Raw genomic sequence first — 26259 nt, 5'->3', positions numbered from 1 at the left:
AAGACAGAACATTCAGCTTGCAAAGAACCGTACCAGGCCCTTCTCTGCCTATGCCAAAGTGCTCCTTGATGACCAGACACATCACTCAGTTTGCATGCAGCCTCTGGTATTTGGGTTAAATGATCAGCAAGTGAGTCTGCTGACCAACAGTGCCCCAGACATCCCATCCTTTCCCAGTGCAAGTGCTCTAAGGAAAAAAGCAAACAGACTATTCATGACAGTTCAGTCTGCAACATCACTCAAATTTCTTCTCCTGAACATTGAGCTTCGCATGGCAGCAAGAGGTAACCCAGAACTATCCTTGATTCTCTGCTTTAATGTCAGAAATAAATTCAGGTGCCAACTTCTGATGATGTTTCCTTAAGTAGCTACCAAATCATTAATTTTAATGGCGAAGTTTAATCAAAGCTTAATATGATAGGCAAAATTCCTTTTGCATATAGCTCTGTACACAAATAACTTCCAACTATTTATAAATGAAATACAGAACCATCAGTACTGAAGACAGAACACATACCAACTTGAAGCTAAACCAGTTATAGATGAGAAAACAATAGAAAGCCAAATAACTGCAGGGCTCAATCACTAGAGGGAGTCATGGTCACATATTAAGTTACTGTCAAACGCAGTCCACTCCGCACACAATTAGGAAACAAATAAAAGAAAACCATCAGCTGAATCTGGATGTCATTCAAGGGAAAAGAGAAAATTAGATTTGCTTCCTTAACAAGGTTTCATTTCCAGAGACTCAAGACCTTCTCTTGGGAACTTTCAAATCATCCATAATGAAAGGTTTTAAAAACTGTATCTTATTGCCTACTTTAAGACGGAATAAGGTATGTGACAGAAGAAAGCTAAAATTGTTAGTTTTGGAAATGACAGAGCATTTCATCAAGAAAATGCTACAATTTTAATTTAAGCAGCTTTACAGCCCATTTCACTTGAAATCAAAAAGTAATCTTAATCATGTTTTTACTTTTAAACTAAATTGGCACAATTACATCCAGCACGAACAGACAGCACAAAAAGGCTGCTTTTTCAACAGATGATTCCCTTCGGCCATTAATAAATTTAGAAAAAACACTGCTCTGACAGGCTGTGAGTAGCAGACTGTGGGGAAGGCAGGAGGGGGAAGAAAAACAACACCTCAAACATTACCAATGTTCTTTTACTTGATCAATTATGACTTCAGGAGATTTGCTTGGTGCACTTTTAATATACGAAATGCTTTTTTTTTCCCTCTAATATTAGTGATGGTTTTTGTCACCCTTCAAATTCTTTATAGAAATGCAAACATTGCACTCCTGGCAGTTTACACTTGGCTAACAATTTTACAACTGACTAAACACTTTTAAAAGCAGCAGCACACAAAGCTTTTAACACCCAGCTTGAATTCTGCCCATCATTCGCAAGGCAGAGACCATAATACAACCACCTCTTGAACCAAAGTCTACCACACATCTCAAGAGAAATATATGCAAATGCAGCCCAAGACGAATAAAAGCACTGGCCCAGAGCTCAATTACACAGCGTTTGCTTTATATTTAACACATTCACACCAAAGGTGGAAATTCACCATGCTTCTGCTGCTTAGACAAGACTTTGGCAATGCAAACTGCCCAAGAACCATTTTTAAAGGTGGAGGTATTGCTTTTAAACAGGAAGAGACATCAGGGCAGAAAAAGATGTGCACTGAGAGTGAGAAGTGCTTCCAGGTACATTATGGAATCACGTTAAGAAATGCTATCGTAACCAACGCAGTCTGGAAATAAAGCTCCAGCAGACAAACTCATTTCCTTCAGGAGATGCTCGCTCCCACATCAGTGCAAAGGCTCAGACACTCTCCAGTTTTACATACATATCCCTGCTCTATAAACCAACTGCTCCTTCTGCTAAAGTCTAGAGCGTTCTGCCATCAGATCTACAGACGTGCTCATCCAACGCCATCTATACAAACCAGCTCTCTAAGCAGGCAAATTACAGCCCTTGGAGCTCTTACTGCCCTCCTACCCCAGCATCCCTGCTTTGCACATTTGTGACATTCTCTTTCCAGACATGGCGGTCTGGGAAAGATGCTTATCTCCCCTTACAAACACTACAGCTTACAAAATAAAACTGGATAATCCTCCCACATTTAGTCTCTTTCATACTGCAAGGATTTACACGAGGAAAAAACTCTTCAATATGGGAAAGAACAATAGCATGGAAAGCTCTTCAGAGCAGCAGGGAAATCTAAAGAGCCATCCTCACAGCCTGAAGTCTTTACTTTCCTTCCACATGCAGCATCTTGCTACCCAACATCCACTACTGGTATCACTTACCTGTTTGTGATGGTAGAGTTCTGCTCTTTCAGCACAAGCTCCCTTTGCTGCAGGGCCACAATTTGCCTTGACAGATCATCAGGCGTCCTACAAAACAAAACAGACACTTTTAACAGATCACTGATCGGAAGACTTCATTCCATTTATGATTATGAGAAAGGTCTCACAAAAAGCAGATGAAGAAATTCCACCAGCCAAAGCTATCCAGTCCCTTAGGATGACAGGGTTGCATGTTGCATCCTGCTCCCAACATACATCAAAGTTGGTTTAATTAAAGCCATTAATGTATGCTGTAATTACCATCCAACTCACAGCATCTCAGTGTTCATTTGAGCCCATAAACCAACTCTAAAACTGTAGAATCAAAAAACCCAAAAAATTCTCCAAAGCAGGTGACCAACATAAACATTCATACCTTACAAGGAAAGTCTATACAGCAACAATCTGATTTCAGCCTGGGTTTATCACCTTCTATCTGCAAGAAGCAGATCTGACTCATTTTTTTCCTTAAATAAAGTAGATATTTTCTTCCCACAGTAATTTCTAACAAGAATACATAGAGATGTTGGAAGGATAAATGTGTTGGTATTCATGAGAAAAAATATATTTAAGTTATGCTTCCTCTTCCACAGTATCCTCTTTCAACTGCTAAAGTCAACAGACACTTAAAAACAAAACAAAAATATCAACCAGAAAGAAATGAACTGGGCACACTTAGTCTGCCAAGAATCTGTAAGCAGACCCACGGATTTCAACGTGGACAACTTTGCAGAGTTTAATGCCAAGTCAACAAGGTTCTGAAAAGCGTAATTCTAAGCTCTTGAACTTCACCCAAACACAGCAGATTTATCTGGCAGATAATATCAGGCATCTCTTTTGCAATGTGTTGAGTGCCTCCTCCCAGCAGAAGTGTTTGGTCTCTGCATCAATGAAATAATTGGAGAGATTTTTAAATGGTCAGATAAGTATATTTGCCTCGGTTCTATTCTCGTGTACTCAGAAATTCATACCATCATGTATTAGGACTCAGAACTGAAATTAATCCAATAGTAAAATGAGATAGTATTATAAAAGCCACAGATTTCTAGTAATGGTAGCTACTGACAGATCTCCAATTAACAGAAATCATCCTCATCTGTTAGGCAATTCAAATCAACAATCAGCTTCCAATCCGAGTTCCAGCAATTGGCAGCTTTAGGCTTATACTTATTTCTGGAGGATGTTTTCCTGGCATTGCAGACTTCAAAGAAAAGTTAAGTGGCATGGATATAATAGAAAACAAAATCAATGGGCATTAATCTCCTCTAAAGAAGAGTTAACTTTCCATAAAACTAAATTTTGTTGCATGATTAGGAACACAGACATCCCTCGTGCACACTGTTACCAAACACCTTCACCAGGAGGTTTCAAACCTGTTTCTGAAGTCTACTTCCCATCCCAATCAAACAATTCAGCAAAACCCAAATTTACTCAGTTCCAAGTAGAGGAATGGCACAATTAAATTAAATCAGATGTGCTTAAAGAGAACTGGCCAGCCTTCCAAAGCACCACATGCACCACCCAGCCCTGGGAACAGCCCTTATTTCACGAGTTTCTGAAAATAAGGCTGCATCCAAATACACCTTTATCCCAGCACACTGAACACATTCTGGCCTTGAGGTGCCTGCCTGACGGGCCAGCTGTGAATAACTTTTATTAAAGCTCCCTCCCTTCCCTACAAAACAACCAATATCTTAATTTGGACTAAAAAGCCAAGAAGTCTGCTGTAAGAATTTGACAGCAGTGCTTACCAACACTACTTGCATCACTACTGCTACTCAAGGGAAGTCTGAAACCTTGCCTTCAGATAAATACATCCAGACCCCTGTGGGAAATCTGCTTTTTCACACAGTGCCCTGCACCCTCCCTGCAAGCAGCTTCCCTCAGTGCAATGATGGAGCCCATGCAACCCCTAAAGCTGGTATCAGCCATGCATGATCCTGAACGAAACCACACACACAGAATGGCAGGATTCAGGAGCAGCACGTTATTAGAACTGAACATTGTGCTACGTAATTAGCAAGATAACACTGAGAACAAATGACAAAAAAAGTGGTTTTTCCAAATGAGTGTAGATAACCTGCTGGCTCTGGTCCCATTATTGTGGGAAGCCAGAACTCTCCTCCTCAGTCCCACTACCCCAGCCTGGCACTGTGTTTCCTCTGACAATAACATTTAAGCAAAAAAAAAAAACAAAAAAAAAACACCAAAGCCCAAACAAATGTGAACATTAGAGACTAATTTGGAAACAAGCCTTTTTATTTTGCTCTGAACTTCAAGTCCCCACTGCTATACTTTCTAATTTTCTACACGGAAAATGGCTTCTGCAATATTTTTAGTACTGCACACCATCAGCATTTTACAGACACTTGCTAGAAAGCTCTGCTGAGCTGTCTTAGTTAAGGACCTATTACCATTTCACAATGAACTGACAGTTATGCACTCAGAATCAGCTGTTGAAGTAACATTAAACCACGACTCAGTAAGCAGATGGAAATGTTTTAGAAAGTAAAAAACTGATTATATTTTAATTTATAATTTATTAGAACGTCAAGCTCTCATTGCTTCTATAAAGTGCTTCAAAATGCACAGCAAATGAATAGATTTGATTGCAGCTGGATACCTGGCATTAAAATTCAACTATGGAAGTACAAGACAGAAGTAAAACTAAATAGAAAAATTAGCACTTGGGCAATTCCTTTCAGGGGGGACCAAGTTCTTCTCTGGTTTTTAACATAAGTTTGCTTGGAAATAAAGGACTGATAACACACCATATTACTCATCTATTTTTGGAAGTCTCTCGAAACACTTCTCTAGTTCCAACTCAGCACGGACGTAGGACACAGATTTGTCTCTCAATTAAATTGCATGAAACTGAAATGGAACATCCCCAGACTTTTGGCACAGCATTTTAGATGGATCCATAAATAGCTTTACACTCAAGCACAATTAACTGATGAAGACCAGAGACAGAAATCATCAATAAAGCGACCAAAGAGAATTGGGCAATGAAGGTGAGAGCATAACTGCTCTATCTTCAGTTCAAATCAAAGCCTTATTTTTTAAGCATCCTCCGTCAAAATATAAAACCATCGATGCTTTTCTATGGTGCACATAAAGCACAGTAGGATTTTGAATGCCTCCTCTCCCCATGAGGACTTTGTTTTTAAAGAATTTCAGCTGTTTCAAGAGAAAGGCAACAGCATCTGAAGAACAAACACAGAACAATAACATGACAACCACAGAAGAATTCTGAAAAGGCATTTTAGTTACTTTAAATATTTCTGTGTGATTAGAAGGGCTGTGAGATGCCTGTAACAGCCTGCTCCTGTATGTTTGAAGCGAGTCCCCCAGCAGCCCTCTCTGTATGCTGGAGCTCTGCAACTGCTTCATTCAACTCCAGTATCTCAGGTTTACAGGACTGCTGCCAGCTCTTCTCAAGCTTCACCAGCAAGTCCAGCAGCAGCTCAGCCCCTTGACTCGCCTTTCAAAAAGTACAGCGAGGAACATTAACCACAACATACAGACTTCTCAGAATACAGCAACAAAGAGTCTTCATTTGATCAAACTAACCCAAAGCATTATGAGAAAACTTGCTCACAGCATCCCTTTCTCCTCACTGCACCTATCACCATCCTGGTAGCAGACCTGGGCTTCTCTTCATTACTTCTCTTCATTACGCTGCCACTAAAATCTGGTGTCCACACCTGGAAGTTCTGAGTGATGTTTCACAACAACCAGCCAACAGCCCCCTCCAGCTCCCCTCCAGGCAGCTGCATCCATTTCCCTCCTCCTATTGCTAACTATATTACGCTGAACCATACGGTCAGGAATCCACTATACACGATGGTCACAAAATAATTGAATTCTCAGGTTTCCTAGGTAATTAGGATTTATTTAGTGTGCAGTAACACTTGGATTAAAATGCACCGGAGAGCAATCATTTATCTTTGTTTGTTTGAATTAAGGCACTAAGAGCTGTCAAAAACAACAAAAGCAAGGTACAGTGCATACTGTCCCCCCCAAAGAAATGCATGCTTAGTACTTCTATGTCAAAAGCAAACGGAGAAATTCTGAAGAGTAAATGGAAAGCGAGTTCCCTTCACTTAAAAGATAAACATCATATTTGTGTGCAGAAGAATCAACAAATTCAATTGCTTCTTACCAAAGCAAATGTACCCATTAGCCACTTGAAGCAGAATGACTTCTCGCTAAAGCAGCATTTTAAGTGTTTAAGTGTCTTGATGATTCCAAAGACAATTAATTGATGTTTCTTTTGAAACAACTGAAAAATTAGTAATTAATCTAATCAAGCCATAGCTTGAAGAAGGAAAAAATGAAAGAAAACTATCTTGAATTCCAGTTAATACACTTAGATGTGACATTACAACTACTAATCTTTGAAGTTTCATTCCTACTTCAGAAATACTTAAACACCTTATCATTTGGCTGCAATTAACATTCCAGACTCTGCTCATCCCTATCTACTGCTCTAATAGCAAGCACAGAACACACCACTGAAATCTGGTTAGCACACACATTGCACAATTGGATGTAGCCATGTGAAGGGCTGTAATAGAGCTCAAGGAGAGGAAATTTCATATACAGTTTCAAACCCATTATTTGGAAATTAAGACAAATTATTACTTTTGTCTTTGTTTCTCTAGATCTAGACTCAGAAGTCAGGTCATTGCAGGCTGTATCACATGATGTGCAATTTATGGGTTTAAGAGAGGCCACAGTGAAACAAAAGCAATTTTGCAGAGTTTGATTAACATGCTAAAGTTATGGGAAGCCATCTTTCCAGCTCACCCAAATCATCACCATAGTTTTCCAGGCTTCTCTTCTCTGTGTGAAGCTGGAGAAGCACAGCAGGATAAGTCTAATTGCCTGCCAGCACTGCAGCAGGAGTCACTGGTTTTGCTCAGTACATTTTCTGCCACTGAAGTTCCAAATCAGCTTGCTGAAATTACACCTTTCAACACAGAGCTGTTAACCAGCTCAGCTCCCTTCTCACCAAAACGTATCCTCAAGCTGTCACTGATCTTACAGTGACACAGCCTGAGTCAGGTACCATCAGCCACGTGGGCAAAGCACCAGGGTTCACATGTGAGACTTAACTGAAATCTGGCCCCAAACACTGGTGAGAAGCCCAGGCTGCCCTCTGCCACAGGAGATCAGCACCACAGCACTGCTTTGGTTTCTTTTGGGAGTGGGTGACTAATTTTATGTTCTCCTTCAAAAGAGCTCTGCTAACATCAGCCTAAGATCCAAAACTAACCTATGCTTTAAATAGGAAAGATTAATGAGGAAGACAGTTGTAACTAGATAAACAGAACAAATGACACTGAGCTCTTACTAATGACAAGCAGATCCCCACTCGAGCTCAATTTGCAGCAGTGCAAACCCACAGGGATGTCCTGTAATTGCTCTGCTGTTTCACCCCATGGCATGAAGCTGACCACTCGCTAGGACTGGAACAAAACATGTTTTGCTCTCCACTCAATTCAGTTGTCACTCCTCAGGGTTTTGCACAGAAGCTAATGATTTGGAGAATAAGTAATGAATAAAAACTGTATAGATTCTAAAGCTCTTACTTATGCTTGACATTTACAAACCAATCAAAGCCTATTTTGTCATAGCTTGGTCTCTACTCTCTTCAGTCAAAACAAAAAAAGAGGATAAAAACAATCTCTCTGGTATTATGACAGAGATGAAATCAATTCCTCCTTGCAGCATGCACTGCTATGTCTTATCCCAAAAGAAGAAAAAGGGACAAAAGTCCACATTTCAATCATGCCGCAACACAAAAGAATTTTAATTAGTCTTTAACACAGCTGCATAAAATGAAAGTGTTTATAAAGCCAAGAATAAGCCATTTAATGTATAATTCAAGAAACAAGGAGCATATCTGTAAAGCTATTAAATATTCTGTATCCTATGTTTCTCCAATATAAATAAACAGTTCTTAAGGTCTTCCCTTCTTCCTTTTGTTGGTTATCAAGGAGCCATAACAGGCCTATTGTACTTATTAATCCACACCAGCCACTGCCTTTGAAGTTCTCTCCAACTATTGTTTGGTAAGATGAGAGAAATCCCTCTGTCAACAGCAAATTCCCCAAGCAGCAGCATTGCTTTTCTCCAAGTCACACAGCACCCCAGCACCATTCGTACCACCTCGCTCTTCTCCGCATTTGATCACATCACCACACGATCTCTTACAAATCAAAAAACAGCACCCTACGTTAAGGACGATGATCCTTAAGTTCTCATGGATTCATTCACAATCAGTTTGAAATTCCAAACCAATCACAGCTTTGTACAACAGAAGACTATGCTGACTTCTGTGGATAACAGTTTTTTGCTCCATTCTCCCCCCCCAAAAAAAAATAAATAAAAATTAGAAATCAAGAGTAAAAACAAAACATTAAACTTCTAAAGCACGTTTTAGGTATATACAAGCAATGGTGCAGAAGTAGTGAAGTTGAAAATCCTTTATAATCATTTTGAAAGCGGCTGCTGCTCACATAGCAGGGCAGCTATCAGCACGACTTTACAATTGGAGTAAATTTTTTCCTCAATTTGCAATTTAACTTATTAAATATAATTACATATTAATGGTGATGCCAAAAGATAACTTTTGCTGTGTGTAGTTTTGTACCTGTTGCCCTTAAGATTTCAAACCCAATCTGTAAACATATTTAATAATGTAACATTTTCTTTTACTGGAGCAGCAAAAGCCACAATAAATCTTTTATCCTTCACAAACTCAGTTTGAGAAAAAAAACAGCTGAAAACAATGTGAGGAAATATACAAAGTAGCTTGTTTCATGGAGCCAGACCCAAGGCAGTTTTGCCTATAGCTTCCATTCATCAGTGGAGCTGGAGCAACAGAGGATAGCAGGAACCATTTGCTTGGGGAGGCTGGGGGGGAAATACAGCTTCACAAGGGGGGGATAACGTCAAGCTAATCCAAAGAACTGGAACAGAATATCTTATTCTTATCATGAGTGTACCCTAGGACTTGTAAGATGTTTGAATAATTGTAAATAGCCATAAGAAGTAAGCATCTGAAATTGGAGACTGAAACACAATGATGGGCTCATTGGAAATGAGCTCCGAATAGAAAGACATGGTATATTTCAGAAAGAACATTCAACTGAGGCTCATTAGAAACCCTCCAGAAGATTCCAGGCCAACCACTAGGATTACATGGGCTGAGGAGCTACCCTAAAAGCCAAAATAAAACAAATAAATACCATTTCCAAGCAACCGAACAAACCTCTCTAAATGCCAAGTCAATAGATAAGAGCTAGTTCAGGAATTTGCACCCCACAAAGCTGAAGGCCTGGGATGATTGGTCCTAATGGAAGAATCTCTGCTAGAAAACATGACGGCATTCAAATTAAGTAGGAATGCAAATAAACTAATTGCATTAGAAATGATCATTTTACTGAAGTTCTGTTAGTTCTAGTATGCTACATTATTTCAAAGACATTTGTAGAACCTTGGAGTACCAAGAAATCAACGAACATCAGCTTCTTTTAAAGGAGGAAAGAAAAACATGCATCAAATACACCCTTCTGGCTTAGCTTCCACACATACAGAAACTACAAACAAAGACATCATTTTCAAAGATAACCAGGGCTTCTCTCTGATAGCAAAAGAAGTTAAATACTGCCACTAGGACTGGGTACTGACAACATACATTTATTTAACTATTCTAGCAGAGTTCACTGAATTGATGGTCTTGTTCTTTTGACATTTCTCTGAGATAACCCTGGCAGGATACTGATTTATCTAAGTTCCTGTATTGTTTTCAGCATCTTCACTGATCATAATACTTTCCCAGACTCTTATCACTGCAAATATTTGCCAGCAGTAACACAAAATCTCTCACAGAGCAAGAGGAAATACCATTATTGCCTACCTTCAAGTCCTTACAAGAGTCTAGGCCGTGCTTTCAGCCACATTTAAGATAAAGAGGGATTTGACATCCCATGTTTTATTTTTATTTATATCCTATTACCATCGCATACCACTTCCATATCATGCAGGAATAGGCACTTGAAATTGCAACTTTAAGCTACAATAAAAGTTACCTTAGCTATTTTTTTAAAGTATAATCCAATACCATTAGTCACAGGTGAAGTTATGGTAACAGTTTTAGAAGGAACGAAGAGCACACTGATAAGATGCTCAGCTGGAGCATTATTCTTTTAAACAGAAAATTGAGGTTAAGTCTGTTGCCTTGATTAATTAAAAACTACCCAAACCTCAATCAGGGATTATTTCAAAGCTTTTCACAGCAGACATCTCACATCTCACCTCTACCAGGAGCACAAAGCAAAACAGCCTGGTTTCAGCAAGCATGGGATGCTAAAAAAAAAAATGCCACCAAAAGAACAGAAAATACAAAGTTGATAAATTATTATATTTATCATGGAAAAAAAGAAAACAATAATGAAACACATGAAGTAGAAAGTGCCTAAGGAAGGCGCTTGCGTTGTCAGCAGCAGTAAGTAATTTGTATTAAGACAGCCCAAAGGGCTTCAGCTGCCACTGAGGCTCCATTCAAGGTAGATATGTCACGTGCATAATTTACTTAGGGATAAGAGTAGATTTCTACTCTCTAAACCAGACCAAAGGAAAACCTAAATTTTGGAGACACAAAGTTTAAGCAATCTGACTCAGGATACTGAAAAAAAAACCTAATTCAACTCCAAAATAGCAATTTTTAATCCCATGTTCATTTAAAGGACAAAGTTATCAGCTACAAGAGTCGTATCCTAAAGCTTCGGTTTCTTAAATAACTTGAAGTGGTTCAGTATCAGTATGCAATGCTATTTTGATGAGTGCAATACTAATAAGTTAATCCTGAGACATGAGCTTAAATCCAAGCTTTTTGCTGAGTCTAACCCTACGTTCAACTACTGCATCACTTCCCAGTAGTTGCCTCCAAGCTTTTACCCTTCAGAGCCCATTGCTCGGGTACCAGTGGCTCCAACCCCTACCACCCACCTCTGGCCTCCTCCATTAACAAAGCACAGTCCTCCCCCAGCTGTCCATGAGAACTGCAAGCAAGCTTAAGTTCAGGAAAATGAATTGCTCAGGTCCCCAGACACATGTAAATAAAAATGAAGAAATTTCAGATTAACAGTGCTGCCTTCAAACCCTTCCCCCAGCTCAGGGAGGATTAAAGAGGACTTCAAAGAAGCTCAAGTTCCAATTAGAACAGTGTGACCACCCCAGGGACACAAATATTCCTCTGATTAGAGAGATGCGCTCTTTGAACTGTTTTGCTAAAAAAAAAAAAAAGCTTTCCCAACTTTAAACAAAGGCAGAATTTCTCTTTTTTTTTTCCCCCCTGTAAAATTTAACATTCAAAGTGAAGGACAAACAACATTTCAGACCAAAAGTTTCATGGAAGCCCATCAACACAGCAGCTGTATGCAAGTACTAACAGCCAAGAGACACGCCAAGATTGAAACATCGTGGTCCCAGTACAACCAGATTCCACGAGTCATTAAAGCAGAAGAACAACTCAGAGTGACATTGTTGTAACAGTGTTAGAACCAGAGAAAGATGGCACAAAATCTCACTGCACTTTACAAATCAGTCTCATCAGCCCTACTCTCCCTAAAGGACAGAGCTCATCAATCCCACCTCTTCTCAAACTCACTTTCCTCAACACCCAACTCTCCCAAGCTGCACATATGAAGCACTTCACATCTAAGTCCTCTGACATATAGTGATATTAAAACACTGCCCTCAATCTTGGAACTAAGCACTGCTTTTAAATCAGTAAAGGGCAAGAAGAGCCCTCACTATGCTTCCCACCCACAAAACCAACTGTCTTCCCTCCCAAGTCCCTCGTTCCCAAAAATAGAGTTGAATTACACACTCTGAAAGGTTTAGCACCAAGAAGAATGATAACTATAAGAAGAAATGCTGGGAAAATAACTGAATCTTTAAGGATGCCAAAGTGGTCAGTACTAAATGGATATAAATAGACCTGCTTGTGAAAGCCAAAACCCAATCACCACCATCCATAAATAATGACCAACTCATGTCACGAGGAAATAGAAGCAGACTTAAAGATACGTTCACAGAAAGTGGAACTGCTGTAGTGTAGTCAGATTAAAGATGTAAACAGACATCTCAGCAATTACTGCTCTCTCTTTGTCAGCTCACTCCCACAACAAACCAGCACTTCAGCTCAGCTGCCTGCACCAAGCACAGGGCAGCCAAAAGCTATTACAGTCTCTCTGTGCCTTTGCCACAGGCTCCCATGACTGGGACTAAGATAAGAGCTGGGCTGGTGTCACAGGCAGCCTGACATCATTTTGGTTTATGACAGCAGTAAAGTTTTAATCACTTGTAATGCCTGCAGCTACTAGGGGAGGCACTAATGAAATTAAACAGTTTCTAAAATATGAAATGCACTCACAGAAGAGAACTACCTGTTCTCTCCATAAAGAGAAACAATCTAACATTCCTGCTTCCCACCACTTCTACATCCTCCCTTGCATCTACATTCATCTTCAAGATCTCATTTCATCATAGTGCAGTAGAACATACAAGACTACCACAGCCAGTTACTTTTCCTTTGATAAATTGGCTTTGCATAACCAACCAGATAGCAATGAAGAATTAAAAACCACTGGTCTGGAAGCCTTCTCAGTGTCTACACCACTGAAGATGTCTCTCCTCCAGGATCTGCAGCTCCCAGGCTCTGCCCCTCACTGACATGACTGCAAATCTAACAGCTCCATGCCTGCAGAATATCAGGTATTCTGATATTCTTCACTCCTCTCATTCTTCTGGAGCTTGTTTGGGAAGACAAAAAACACTTATCAGTGTAAATGGGAGACGTGTTTACACAACAAGTTACAGAAATCTACAGGTTGCCCAGAGAAATTGTGGATGCCCCATCCCTAGAGGTGTGTGCAACCAGCCCACGTTAGAGGGTTGGAACTCAATGATCTTCAATGTCCTTCCAACCTAAGCCAGTCTATGATTCTATACTTAGAAGAACAAAACACAAACAAAAGCAGCAGCCATTAAGTCACAGAACAATGTAATGCCACAGTTAGACTCTTTCTCCCCAAGCTTGGCTGAATTCTGAAGTTTTCCTGTTACTACACTAAGGAAATTTTTAATGTCCTTTAACAACTTTGGCTTACACTTTGAGGCTGTGCCAGCTGAAAGCATTCTCCATCCACAGCTCAATCCTGCTTCCTCTGGTGAGCCACAGCTGCCTGTACGGATCTCCCCACTTCAGAAGCATCTCAAAGAAGCAGTGCCAGAATTAAGCTTTTCTTACAAAACTCGAAACCTCCACTACGTTTCATACTCAACCTCTGCAAAAATAGGATTAAAATAAAAACAAAGGCATATGGAAATAAATTCCCTCTGCTCAAGAGTAACTTTGCAAATGCTTACAGGACAGTCAGCTCCATGGCAAAGCATTTCCAGAGTTACACAAGGAATCCAGGGTTTCTAGAGCCACCACACCACCATTTCCTACCAGATTTACCATTACTTTTGCCAAGAAAAAAAACCTGCAGACAGCACATTGCAGAATGACAGAGAGTAGATAATAAGATTTTGTAACTGACACAGAGCAAAGAGTTTTTTTTATGACCCCAGGAAAGAAGGTAAGTGACCATGACCGAATTTAAAAAAAAAAAAAAAGCACTACTCCCCTCCCTCCAATTTCCACCTTTCCTGTAAGCTGATGATCTTCTCAACCAGCGCAAGTGACACTGACAGCAGTGTGAGCCTCCCACAAAACCAGCCCCACTCTGCACGGGCATTTTGCTCCTCATTACACCTCCCAAAAGCTGAGCTCTGACAGGCCCATACGTTCTTTGCTGGCATTCCTTCTCCCATAGAGAACACACACAGCCCTGAGGGAACGGGCACAATTACTGCAGTGAGAGATGCATATATCCTACAAGGAAGCCTTTGCTTCAAACCCAGGAAAGTACATAAGCAATCCCATACGGAGTCAGACAATGCTTTTAAAGTCAGGCTTAAAACATTCCAAGTTTCTCAGAAAGGAGAAAAGAGAGCTGCCTATTGATTTTGTATCAGTACTTCAGGAAAGAAGGGGAAGAGCAAACAGTTGACACAAAGGTTGCTGTCCCACCCACACTCCTCAAAAAGCGCAAGGGCTCAAATACATGAAACCAGTTCAACTGAGTAGTGACCTCTGAAAGGCCAGTTACCTAAATTGGGCTGCATAGCAGAGAGGAATAGAAATGAGACAGAGTCAAACCACCTCCCAAATGAATTTGAGGGGGAGAGGGTATGTTTCACAAGAGGAAGGGGTTTTGCTCCCACCTTCCCTCCTCCTCTCTCACCCTCCTGCAGCCATCAAGCCCAAAGAGACAGTAGAAGAGGATTCCATTAATAAATATATTTCAACTTTCTTTTCAATGGTGCTAAAAATGTATGCAAATCCATTCATAATTAGGTTTAAAAATTCCATTTCATGGGCTAATCAGACTTCAAAAAACTCAATTTTAGTTTTAATCAGATTTTAACAAGGATATTAAGTCCATTCCGTTCAGAAGAGGGAGAAACGGTGAATTTAACACAAAATGTATTCAAGCTTAGCTCTGGGAGATAATTAAATAAAATTAATTTGGCAAGGGTTGTCTGTAAATGGAAACACTCCAGACAGCAGAGCACATTCCTGAAGGAAACAAAAGCAGTTCATTACTGTACAAATAGATACAATGCTCACTGTTCAGGCAGAAGGGAACTGCAGCTCCTTCACAGCAGCAGGACAAGCTGGGCCCTTCAGCTGCTTCCAACAACACAGCAGTTTGTGGAGAAGATGGTAGTTCTTTCCTTCTCTTTTCAACTACATCTCTTCAGCCTCTCCCCAGCACAGCAAGGATGGAAAATGCAGCAGACCACATATACAGAGCTAGTGATTTCCAGTCATCAAGAAAAGCAAGAGACAGCACCTCAAACTATGAAATCCCTCAGTCGAGGTGGTCAGCAAGGATCTGATCACATAATTTCACAACCCACAGAGCGGTTTAGATTTCCAGCTTCACACTAGAAGCATCTCACCCTCCCCAGCAACACCCACAGCTGGATAAAGGCTTTAAAACTTCAGTAACTTCTCCTCTCGTGTATCAGTTCCAAAGGACCAAATAAACATTTTACAGCCCCTGCACATCTTCTCGTCTCCTTCATGCTGCTTCTTCCCAGCTACACTGCCAACTTCCAAAGCACAAAGCGCCTCCTTGACCTCAGTACTCACACCTATTCATCCTCACCTCGCTCTTGGCACTGATGAGCACTTCTAGCTCTCTCTCCTTGCCCTTTTTCCTCTCATAATCTTCTTTGGAAGAGCACTTTAGCGTAGGGAATTTGTCTTACTCTTCCTTGTGAAGCAGCACAAATGCACGGGGTTATGCAAATATGGACAAAATAACTTGAGAAAAATATTAACTGTGTGTAGGTAAATGCCCCAAAGCCAGGCTGATGAAGAATAAGACCACAAGTGACCTCAGCTCTGCCTCCCTTTGTTTGCACAGTCAGGTCCTTCAACCCCACTCAGGATTTTCACGTATACTGTTAAGCATCAGCTTACCCAGCTCCTCAGAAAACATGTGGATGATGTCAAAGACCTCACCAATCTCAGGCACAGAAGTGCAAATCTTTGAACACTGATATTATCAAATTTGTCTGACATTTAACTACTAACATCACACAGCACAGACTGTCCAGAAAAGCCACTTCTGACAGATGCTTAACCAACAAATATCATGAAAACAAACCAGAAACAGCTGACACCAGGCTTCATCAGAAGAGGGATGGCCAGCAGTGAGAGGGAACTGACAGCCTTCCCCTATTCTACCCTTGTGGGGCCCCATCTGGACTACTACATCCAGACCTCCTCAGTGCAGGAGAGATGCAGAGCTATGCAAAGACCTCACTGCAGCCATCCAGTACTTGAAAGGAGCTTACAAGCAGCAGGGGGACCAACTTTTCACACCATCTGATAGAAACAGGACAAGCAGAAGTGGCTTTAACTGAAAGAAGGTAGGTTTAGATTAAATGTTAGGAAGACTTTTTTACTCAGAGGGTGGTGAGGTGCTGGAACAAATTGCCCAGAGAGGCTGTGGGTGCCCCATCCCTGGAAAGGCACAAGGCCAGGCTGAATGGGAAACTGGGCAGCCTGGTCTCCCTGCTCATGGTAACGGATTGAACAAGATTATCTACAAGGTTCCTTCCAACCTGAGCCATTCCATGAGATTCTATGAAATTTAGAGGTTTAAACAGTAGCCTCCAATTTACACTCACATAGACATCCAGTGGTTAAACAGAACAGTACAGAATATAGGAAACAAATATTTTACAAGAATAAGAAGGAACTATTTGAAGCACCCAACTACAGTCAAAAGACTGAATTTGAGAAATGGCATGTTTATCTTTAGCAGCTATGACAAGCCTTACAGACAGGAGCACACACATTTCCAGAGACCTATGTCTACCGAACAGGGAAAAAAATATTTCAGAGTACTTTTTCACTCTTCCTCTCTACCAGCCTTCCAAATATATCAGTTATTATGAAGTACCCATTCCATCTCTCCCTGCCAGCTCCTGGCAGACAGGCAAGCTGATAGGTGCTCCATCACCTTGACAAGTGGGCCAGCTCTCCAGAAGGCAGATGATGTCTTTGGCAAAGTTGCACTGGAAGCCATCAGACCTAAATGAAAGGCTTGTCACAAAGCAGGCTTGATGCCATCATCCTTGGCTGATGAATTTGCAGAAAACCACCTGAAGCCACAGAGCTTTTAGCTCTGGGAATACCAAAAGCACATAGGCAGAAGTGTTATTTGCAAACCTAATGGCAAAACCGAGTTTAAAGAAATCATAACTAGGTTAAAGCATCATCTTCTGAACTCAGCTGGTAACAGAGCTGTAATAGCACCAACACCTGCCCAAGGTAACTGATGAACAGCTGATTTCTTGACTTGAACACAAAGGCAGATAACAATTCCTGCCATTCTTAGAAAAGTGAGGAGAATTCAAGCCTTCACTGAACACGCTGGGCATCACAAAACAAGGACTGTTTCATTGGAGCAGAAAAAAGTGATCTTGGTCAGCAGGGTGTAACTTAGGAGATCTTGCATTTTCCCATGTTCTCCTATCCAATAAATATATCTTCCTTTCACAGAAACCAATATACTACTCCTATCAGAACACCCCTGGAAGACAGCTTAAGCAAGTAACAAGAAATCAAAAGCAATTCTAGCAGGAACATGCTAGGAAATGGTTCTTGTATAGTTGCATGTTTCTCCTCAACAAAGAGGCACAGCAATTGTTTATTTTACTGACAAAATTGCTGAGAAAAACTTGCACAAAGGGAGCACATCAGGATGGTCAAAGTGGCACTAGAAAAGCAGAGAAACAATGCTCAAGATCTCAAGTAAATGCATTCCTAGAAAAGCTGCAACTGTGCCTACTTGGAAAGGTCAGACTGACAGATCTCAACTCCATCGACAGCAAAAGTCAAACGCTGCTTCGCTGCACAGAGGCTTCTAACACTAATCCAAAACACATCATTCTCTCCCATTAATACCACTCTGTAGCAGATGTGACTTCATCAGGAGAAATGTTTCTCTGCTTGGTGAGGAGCAAAACACATGCAGAGCACACTGCAGAGCACCAGCAGCCCTGAGGCAATGAAAAAAAGATAAAACTTGCAAAAATAAACTTCATCAATGCACTGCCTGCATCCCATGTCAGTGGCAGGGAGCAAACTAAGGTTCCTTACGCTTTCACCTCTACAGCCTTACTTCTGTGCGGCACTTCACAACTTTGTTACATAATAATTCAAGCTTTAAAGAAAAAGGAACTGAAACAGTATCGAAGCAAAACATTTCTCTATGGGTTACGTGCACAGAATACACAGTATCTCCCATCTGCAAGAGTTTGGTTTTTTTTAAACTTGAAAAACAAACAACAGGTGAGAACACCGAGGAAAATCCCTGCTACTGAAGTATAACTCAGGCTGATGGAAGATAGCTAACCTCACTCTTCTGCTTCATGCCTCACTTGTTGGCCTGGGCCTTCCTTTTTAGAACAGGATTCCATTGCTTCAGACAGCAGACCAGACATGCATTAGGCAATAATCTGATCCAGTGTGGCAGTTTCTCTGTGGACGTTGCTTTAAAGCAACACACATCCACGTAACCACAGCCGTATCAGAGAACCTGGAGGTTCTCACATTAACCTCCTAACTCAGCAGCATTTCAAGTTACACCCTAAGAAATGTTCCAAAACATGCAGTGTTTTCACTACTAGAAGTCACACTGATTTTTTTTCCCCCTCCAAACAATGCAGCCACAAACGTACATTTACAAGCATGCTCCCTTTAATAGCATCGCTTGTGAGGAAAGAAAACATAGCCCAGGTAAAGAATCGCTTTGATCACAAATATTCAGCAGCAAAAAGGTCCCAAAGGAGGAAAGACTTGAGCTTAAGGACACGGCTTACATGGTAACATTACAAGGCATTTAAGCTAGCTTGTCAGAGCTAGCAGCAATTTAACGATGCTGAAAAACTGAAAGAGTTTAATATTCATACACTTCTATTTTCCTCCCACTCCATCTTGATGCTGCTATGCTAGCTACCCTGTGAAGTACAATTAAAACAGAAAATGAGAAATTACCAAGCCGATCCAGTACAGAACTCCGCCCTGATGTCAAACCAAAGACAAACAATTCAGTCATCTGAGCTACCACCAAAATCCCTGCTCCAGGCTCCGGGGTGGCTAAGTTCTACCCAGAAGTGAAGCTTTTTCAAAACACTATCAAGATAACCTGCACCAAATAGGCTCAGAAGTGTCTGATGATGTGAATCATATCTTATCTACAGCAGTAGGTAAAGCCTTTTTAATAGTTCAGCACATTCTTTCTAGCACACTGTCTATCTCACAAGAGCAAAGGTCAGCTGCCCTCATCCATCCAGGTTCCTGCCCACATCTATGAGTTGTTATACACAACGTGGGGGCAGAAAGATCAACATGTTCTACACACGCTCACTAAAAACCCCTTCACCCATTTCCAGTTCTCAAAATCCTGATATTAAACAATCCCAGCAGCTCCAAACAAATAAAAAGTTTTAATTTATACTCTTAAGATCATTCCCTTGCCAACAGTTAAGAAAATACGCATTCATATGGAAAAAGGATTAAGAACCTTCTAGATTAAGTTCTGTCCAATCTCTTTCTACTATCTAAGCCATCTTTCATAACCTTTCATAACAGCAGCTATTTGTGTATTTCTGACCCCACTGGCAGCTGCCTTCCCACAGATTAGAACCTCCTTCCAGCTGTACTTCTGGTGGGGTTACAGAGATTTGATTTAAATACCAGTGTTAGCCTTCAGCATAGATGTGTTTATTCTCCTCATCAGGACTGACCTCCCTTCCTTCTTCCTCCCCACTTCCACTCTTGTCAGTCAGTTCTGCCTGCCCAGCTTTTGTATTTTTATGAATCCTCTGAATTTGGCATTTTAGCACTGCAACACAATGGAAAGCACAGCAACGAGAGCAGCGAGGTCCCAGGCTGCAGCAAGTGAGGGTTTGCTCAAATGCAACAGCCACAGAAATAAAGCAGCTGCTTACCTTCAAAAGGCCTCATGACAGCAGGGATCTCCAGTAAGATCCCCTCACCTCCACTGCAAACCCTTACATGAGGGCTGGATCCTGGCTCCACCCTGCTGGTCACACAGCTGCATTGCATTGCATGCACCTGAGCCCCCTGGGCTGGCCCTGCCTTCCCACCAGGTGCTCCATCAGTGATTCAAGCCATGACTCAGTATTTCCACTACAACCACACATCAATTTTTCTGCAACAGAATCACATGCAGAAATATTAAAGAGGATCCAAAAGCTAATCTTTAAGGAATTCTGCTCATCCATGTATTTTTCTTTCAACAATACTTCAACTTCAATTACTTAAACAATTCTTTACACATCCTGTAGTTCTTCTGGTTATTTTCAACCTCTGCTGCTTGGTTTGTACTTTCCCAAATGGCTCTCTTGATCAAATGTTTCAGTGAAGTTCAATTATGTGAGATTCACAGTACTTTGCTTGACAAGATAATCAATTTCCTAGACAAATAAAGCTGATATATTAGCCTGGAAGAATCCATATTGCTACTCCTTCATCCAGCCACAAAGGCAATGCCCTTATATTAAGGCCATGCCCACTAATACAAGGGAGTAACACTATAATAATATGAATGCTTACTGAAGCATTTTGCTTTTGGGTATTTTAAGGATGGTTTTTAACAAGTATTTGCTACAGTGAAAAAACTATTCTCAGTAAACATCTTTAGTATCCATTTTTACACATCTTAAAAAGTTTCCCTACAAATACAAACTTGGAAGATAAAGTGAAGGATATTGCACATCTACATCAGAGAGAAGGCATAGCACATCACCTAAAAAATGTAGGAAGACACTAAAACAGAGTTGAAAAGGTAAATTAAAAATGAGCTAGAGATTATAATGGGTACTGGATGTGCAAGAATGACAAAATGAGAGGCTGAATAAAAACCAAGCACAAATACCTGAGCCCTCTAACACAGCACAGCATCCCCTTGCTGATTAGGCTTTGCTATTTAAGTGACAATTTCACTCTTCAGGCAAACAGGACTGCTTAATGTAAGGAAAGTGACTCTTTATAAAAGTATCCATGCTTTTGAAAGCTTCTCCTTCACAGTAGAGCAAGCACCTGAGTTCAAGCCCATTTACACATAACATGGGTCACTACATGCTGGTAGAGCTACTCTTACCCAACTGTTTCCCAACAGCATCTCAAATATTACTTGCAGGAAATACATCAGCAACATGAATTGTTCAAGTTCATCCAAGATTGTCAAGTGCCCAGTGGGGAACAACACACTTGCAGAAGATAACACCAGCACATTTTTAAAACCAATCCTGTTCCTAGGGGAAAAAAACAGCTGGAGGTTTATTGGATCAGGAAATGCAGCCCTATGCAAGCTGGGACAATACGTGTATTCTAATCAAAAAAAGAGTCAATAGAACATAAGTGATTTTCCCCCTCCCCAGAACAAGTCCGCTGTCACCTGTACTTCCAAAATAGAGTTCTTAACCCACATGGTAGGAATCATCCCTCTTTTCTTCAATTTCATTGCTCTCCAGAGAGTTTGTCAGTGATCTGCCACAGTTCCTCAAATCATTCTTCGACAAGACTGAGGGTGGGCTGAGCATTGTTCAACAGCCTCCTCCATCTCCAGAATGCTGAACCTGTGATCCCAAGAAGTTTCCCTCACCCTTCACAGACCTTTGCAACATAAAGAAAGGACAAATGTATTTTTGAAGCAAGCTCACTTACTTCTTAACCCAATTTCTGATTACAACCTCAGTGTGCCCAGGTGTAGGTGCTGGTCCATTACTTTCTTACACACTTTCCTCTACACTCAAGACCTATTACACTGAGATATTCAAATGACAACAAACAACAACAGCACTTCTGAACACCAGAGAGAAGTAAAGTACAGTGTTTTTAGAGAAAATTCCTATTGGACAGGGAAGTGATGAGACAGGTAACTTTGCCCAGCACTTCAGTGAAGCACTGGCAGGAGCAGACCTACAACACTCAGCAACCTGTGAAAACTAGAGTTTCAGATTTTGAGCTGACAAATGAGTATTTTCTCTCTACCGCACACAAAAAGCATTCCACAAAGAAAATCTAAAACATAAGGCACTGTACAAAGAATAACAGGTGCATTCTAGCAGTACAGGATAACAACAGAAGAGCTTATAACAATACTGCAACATATGCTGCATGTCACATTCAACAAATAACAGTCTCCTCCATTATTTCCTTGTGTAAAGAATGGTGGCTTCAGTAAACACACCATTACTGTGAGACAGCCAGTTTGTTTTCTCTTGACATTTCTACCACGAAGGTCCTGTCAGAACTGCTCAGGCACTTCTCCCTCACAAAAATGTTAAGTGTTTCTAAAGCAAAGCTTTCATCTTTTCCACATACTAAGTCCTACAAATACAAAGCATGTAACACTCAGTTACAAATAAACAGTGATTATTCTCATTGTCCCTTCCAACCCCAGCTGCTCATTGCCATTTCCTCTGACCTGTGCTGGAACTACACAAGTACTTACACAACCACACAATAAATGTGATCAGGTACCCAATCTGGATAAAAGCTGATCCATTTTCCTTTCTTGATTACCTTTTGCTACACAGAACCACCTCTTCCAGCTGCAATGCTCCAAGAATCAGAAAACTGAGGTGAACAGATCATTTTCACACAGATTGTCACATCAGAATCCCCTCAGGACAGAAACAGAGGAACTGCTGCAAGCTGAGTGTGAGGTGTCCTGGCAGGACTGCACAAGAGAAATTCACACATTCATCCTTGTGCAGAATCCTGCAGAAATCCTTACTGTAAGGTACTTTGTGGGATATCAGCAACCTGCATACAACAGCCTTCATTCCAGAGTGAATGATCCATCTTCAGTGGAAGGCAGAAGATATAAAATTAAACTTCTGAAAGATAACTAAAATACAATAATTCTTCTCTCCATAGAGGAAAACAGTTGATATTCCTCCCATGAGGTAACATAAGAACTCGCACTGTATATTTTCTAAAGCATGCACTTTTTTTTTGTTGTTTCTTTTGCTTTTGTTTCCCTCTGTGTGGTGTTATCTCCCTTTTTTGTGCCCAAGGGATTCCCACCGTGACAAAACAGCTTGTTTTACAATTGGGAATCTTGTCAACAGCAGTCATGCAACTTTCAGCATGTAACTTAGGATCTGTGAACAATTATTTACCTAAAGCTTATGTGCACAAAATCTCACTTCCCTCATACCTCACTAATTCTCATTTTCAATTAGAAACGTAATTCTGAAGTATGGATCCACCACTATGCAACCTAAACCAAAATAAAAAAAAAAAAAACAACCAGAAATCAGTGTTTTAAGTTCAGGGTCAGTGGTCCAACACTGCCAGCATAAGGCACTCATTCACCCCTGACTGGTGATGAAAGACCAGATGGCAACAACAGGCTACTCCAATAGAAGTATTAGCTTGGCCACATCATGATCATACCCCCATTATGACTTTACTGGAATCAGCAACAATCACCCCCCAGTTTTGCATTGACTGGTTCCAGTTAATTAAGTATCCAGAAACACACATTCAGATACAAAGCAATTCAAATTATTTCAGCACGCACTGTTTTGTATACCTGTTAACAGCTGTTTTTTTTTTTAAAGCCAGCAATGACTTATTCAAAATGGACATTCAGAGAAAGGTAAATTACTACCTCCTGAGAAAGGAGAAGATTATGAGCTTCATTCACTACTGCAGAGATATTCAATGCCTTGGATGGAAGAGAGCGCTAAGCATAGTTAATCACAATTCAAAGAAGAAACTAGAGAACTCCAATATTCTCCTTTCTCTTCTATTCACAGAAGAAAAAGCACTAATCCACCACTAAATGCAGAATCAAGGAATTTGATTCCCTTTTCCCTCCTCTCCTCCCCTCCCCCAACTCCAAAAGCAGAACAAGCACAGAAGGACTACCAGTACTGTGTAGCACCTGTGTAATTATGAATTACTCGCCACTTAATTAGACCCTTTCTTAGAGTGTGAATGTGTATACATTTCCTCTATCTCCTCTTCCTAATTGGTCTCAGGCACTGCAGGAAGCCAGTCCCCAGGATCTGTCAGCCAGCCAGCCCACAGATGTTTCAGAAAGAAAAGCAGGTCAGCATTAACAGGTTCACTTCTTTGGCTCTAGGCGACAGGTCAGCAGATCAGTGTCTGCTGTCTGCAGCTGGCAGGCTCCACTAAGTGAAAACAGTCCTTAAACATTGGCCTGAATTGCTGTCAAATCTGCACTTCTCTACAGGTCTGGACAGCAAGCACGCAAAACAGCAACAGCAGCTCAATGTGATACCACTGAAGCTAACTAAATTCACCCTTGTAAACTGAAGGACAACTACAGGTGCTCCCTAAACTCATGCTTCATTAAAACTAAGAACCTCTCCAGGTCAGCCTTACACCACAAGCATTGGGCTTAACATCTGTCTTCCACTGTAACCGTATTTGATGCAGTTCAGGAAGGTCCAGGCCACAACTGGAGTCTCTGAGCAGCACAGAAGAGCTTACTCTCTTAATACACATCATTTTTTAAAAACAAGTCCATGGAACAAGAACCCTCATTTTGTATTTGGTGTCTCCTATGCACTGCAAAAGGGAGAGGAAGCAAGAACAATAATGGGGGGGGGGGGGGGGGGGAAGTCAAGTAGTGAAGAACTTCTATTAAACAAAAAGTGAAGAACAGGCTGTGTAGATATGAAGCTTAAAGTTGGTTGAAAAAAAGCTCTACTCTGTATGGTGTTAGAGAAATATACTCAAAGCTTCTCCATGCCATTCTATCTTACTGCCCTGAGCAGGAAAAGAAACTGGACATTGAGACAGTAACTGCACGTATGCAGCACTGAGCAGTTTTCAGAAGATCTGATAACAGCAATGACAGATTCCCATTAAACAAGCTGATACATCTTAACACACCCAGATGATGTTTCTTCAGCCCAGGCTGAGCCGGCTGGCCCGAAGCAGAAAGCAGTTTTCACAGCAGCAGGTGAAAGGATGCCACCTCGTGGGTGGTTGTGTACACTGTCATCAGAACAAACCGCCTGCCTTCTACATACTGACAACACTCAGCCTTCCAGTAATACTTCCCTGTTAAAATACATATTGCAGATGGCAGTCAAATCACATGGAAAACATCCCTAAGCTAGAGTGCACCTCTAGGAAAATAAACAAGTCTGTTGAGATTCTGCTGATTCTTAACTGAAGATGGTCAATAACAACTACACAAACATGATATTTTGTAGAAATACAAACTGTCAGCACAGCCTGGAGAAAGAGAACAAGCAGCATGTTTTCCCGACGTTAAGTCTTTCCTAACAGCGGACTCCTACAATAGCCATCCTCAAAGACTAAGATCAAAAAATTAGCAATACTTTCGACTCAAAAAGCAAGAATTTCAAAACACGTCTTGCTTTCACAAGTCTTACGGCAGGAATATCAAGCAAAACCAATACAACAGAGACCTAGAAGTGTTCCTACAAAGCAAAGTTACATCCAAGATAAAAGGAAGAACATTGGAAAGCAGGCAGTAAAAAGATATCAAAAGGACATAACTGGAAGCAAAAGAGATTACATGACTCATTATGTGTATATATGAACCACCTGTAACTATGGCACATATTACATTCTTGTTTGGGTGCAGTGCAGCTTTCCAATTATGGCACATTTGGGTAAGGCAGGTATAATTCAAAAGGGCTGAAAAACACTGCACAACAGCAGAGCAAACACACTCCTGCCTTAAAGCTAAAACAGATGAACTGTCATTATTTCCACAGTTTCTGAGAGCAAGGGGAAAAGCCCAGGAGCTTTCTAGCACAAGAAACTGAGTACCTTCCCTCTCTGTAAGTACAAGAATCCAGAACTGGCAATCATAAAATTATTTGAGAGAACTACTAATGAACGTAATTTCAACCAACGGTGAAGCACTATAAAACACTTAGCACTCATCTCCTTCTGGCAACTTTGAAAGAGCTAAAACAGTAGGATTACCACTCCACTCCTAAAAGCTGCATCTTCTTTCCAAGTGCTTTTCCATAAAATTAGACTCACAGATCTGATCATAAGCCAACGTGACAAAAAGCCTGCTGGGACTCAGCAATCAGTGAACAGAACCATTGGGAGCAGACACAGAATAAGCCCTGTGGAAGTACTGCAGGAAACAAAAAACCCATCCTCTCCTAAAATACCACAAGCTTTATGCAATTCCAT

General features: G+C 40.8%; 1 protein-coding gene across 14 annotated transcripts in view; it reads right to left on the bottom strand.

Moving 5' to 3' along the window:
* MAD1L1 (mitotic arrest deficient 1 like 1) overlaps nt 1–26259 on the bottom strand; it is a 322269-nt gene that overhangs the window by 284281 nt on the left and 11729 nt on the right. For all 14 annotated transcript variants that reach the window (XR_016471691.1, XR_016471690.1, XM_090151560.1 and 11 more), the window contains exon 10: nt 2322–2408. Coding sequence is in view for 12 of the 14 variants with exons in the window: in XM_090151560.1 (XP_090007686.1) it covers nt 2322–2408 (87 nt within the window). In the remaining 2 variants the exon portion in view is untranslated. The remainder of the gene's footprint in view (nt 1–2321; nt 2409–26259) is intronic.

This window comes from Phasianus colchicus, chromosome 16 (assembly GCF_987193195.1).
Source record: "Phasianus colchicus chromosome 16, bPhaCol1.hap1.1, whole genome shotgun sequence".
Classification (NCBI taxonomy): Eukaryota; Metazoa; Chordata; class Aves; order Galliformes; family Phasianidae; genus Phasianus; species Phasianus colchicus.
The sequence above is the reverse complement of the archived record's forward strand: the minus strand, read 5'-3'. Positions and strand labels throughout refer to the sequence as shown.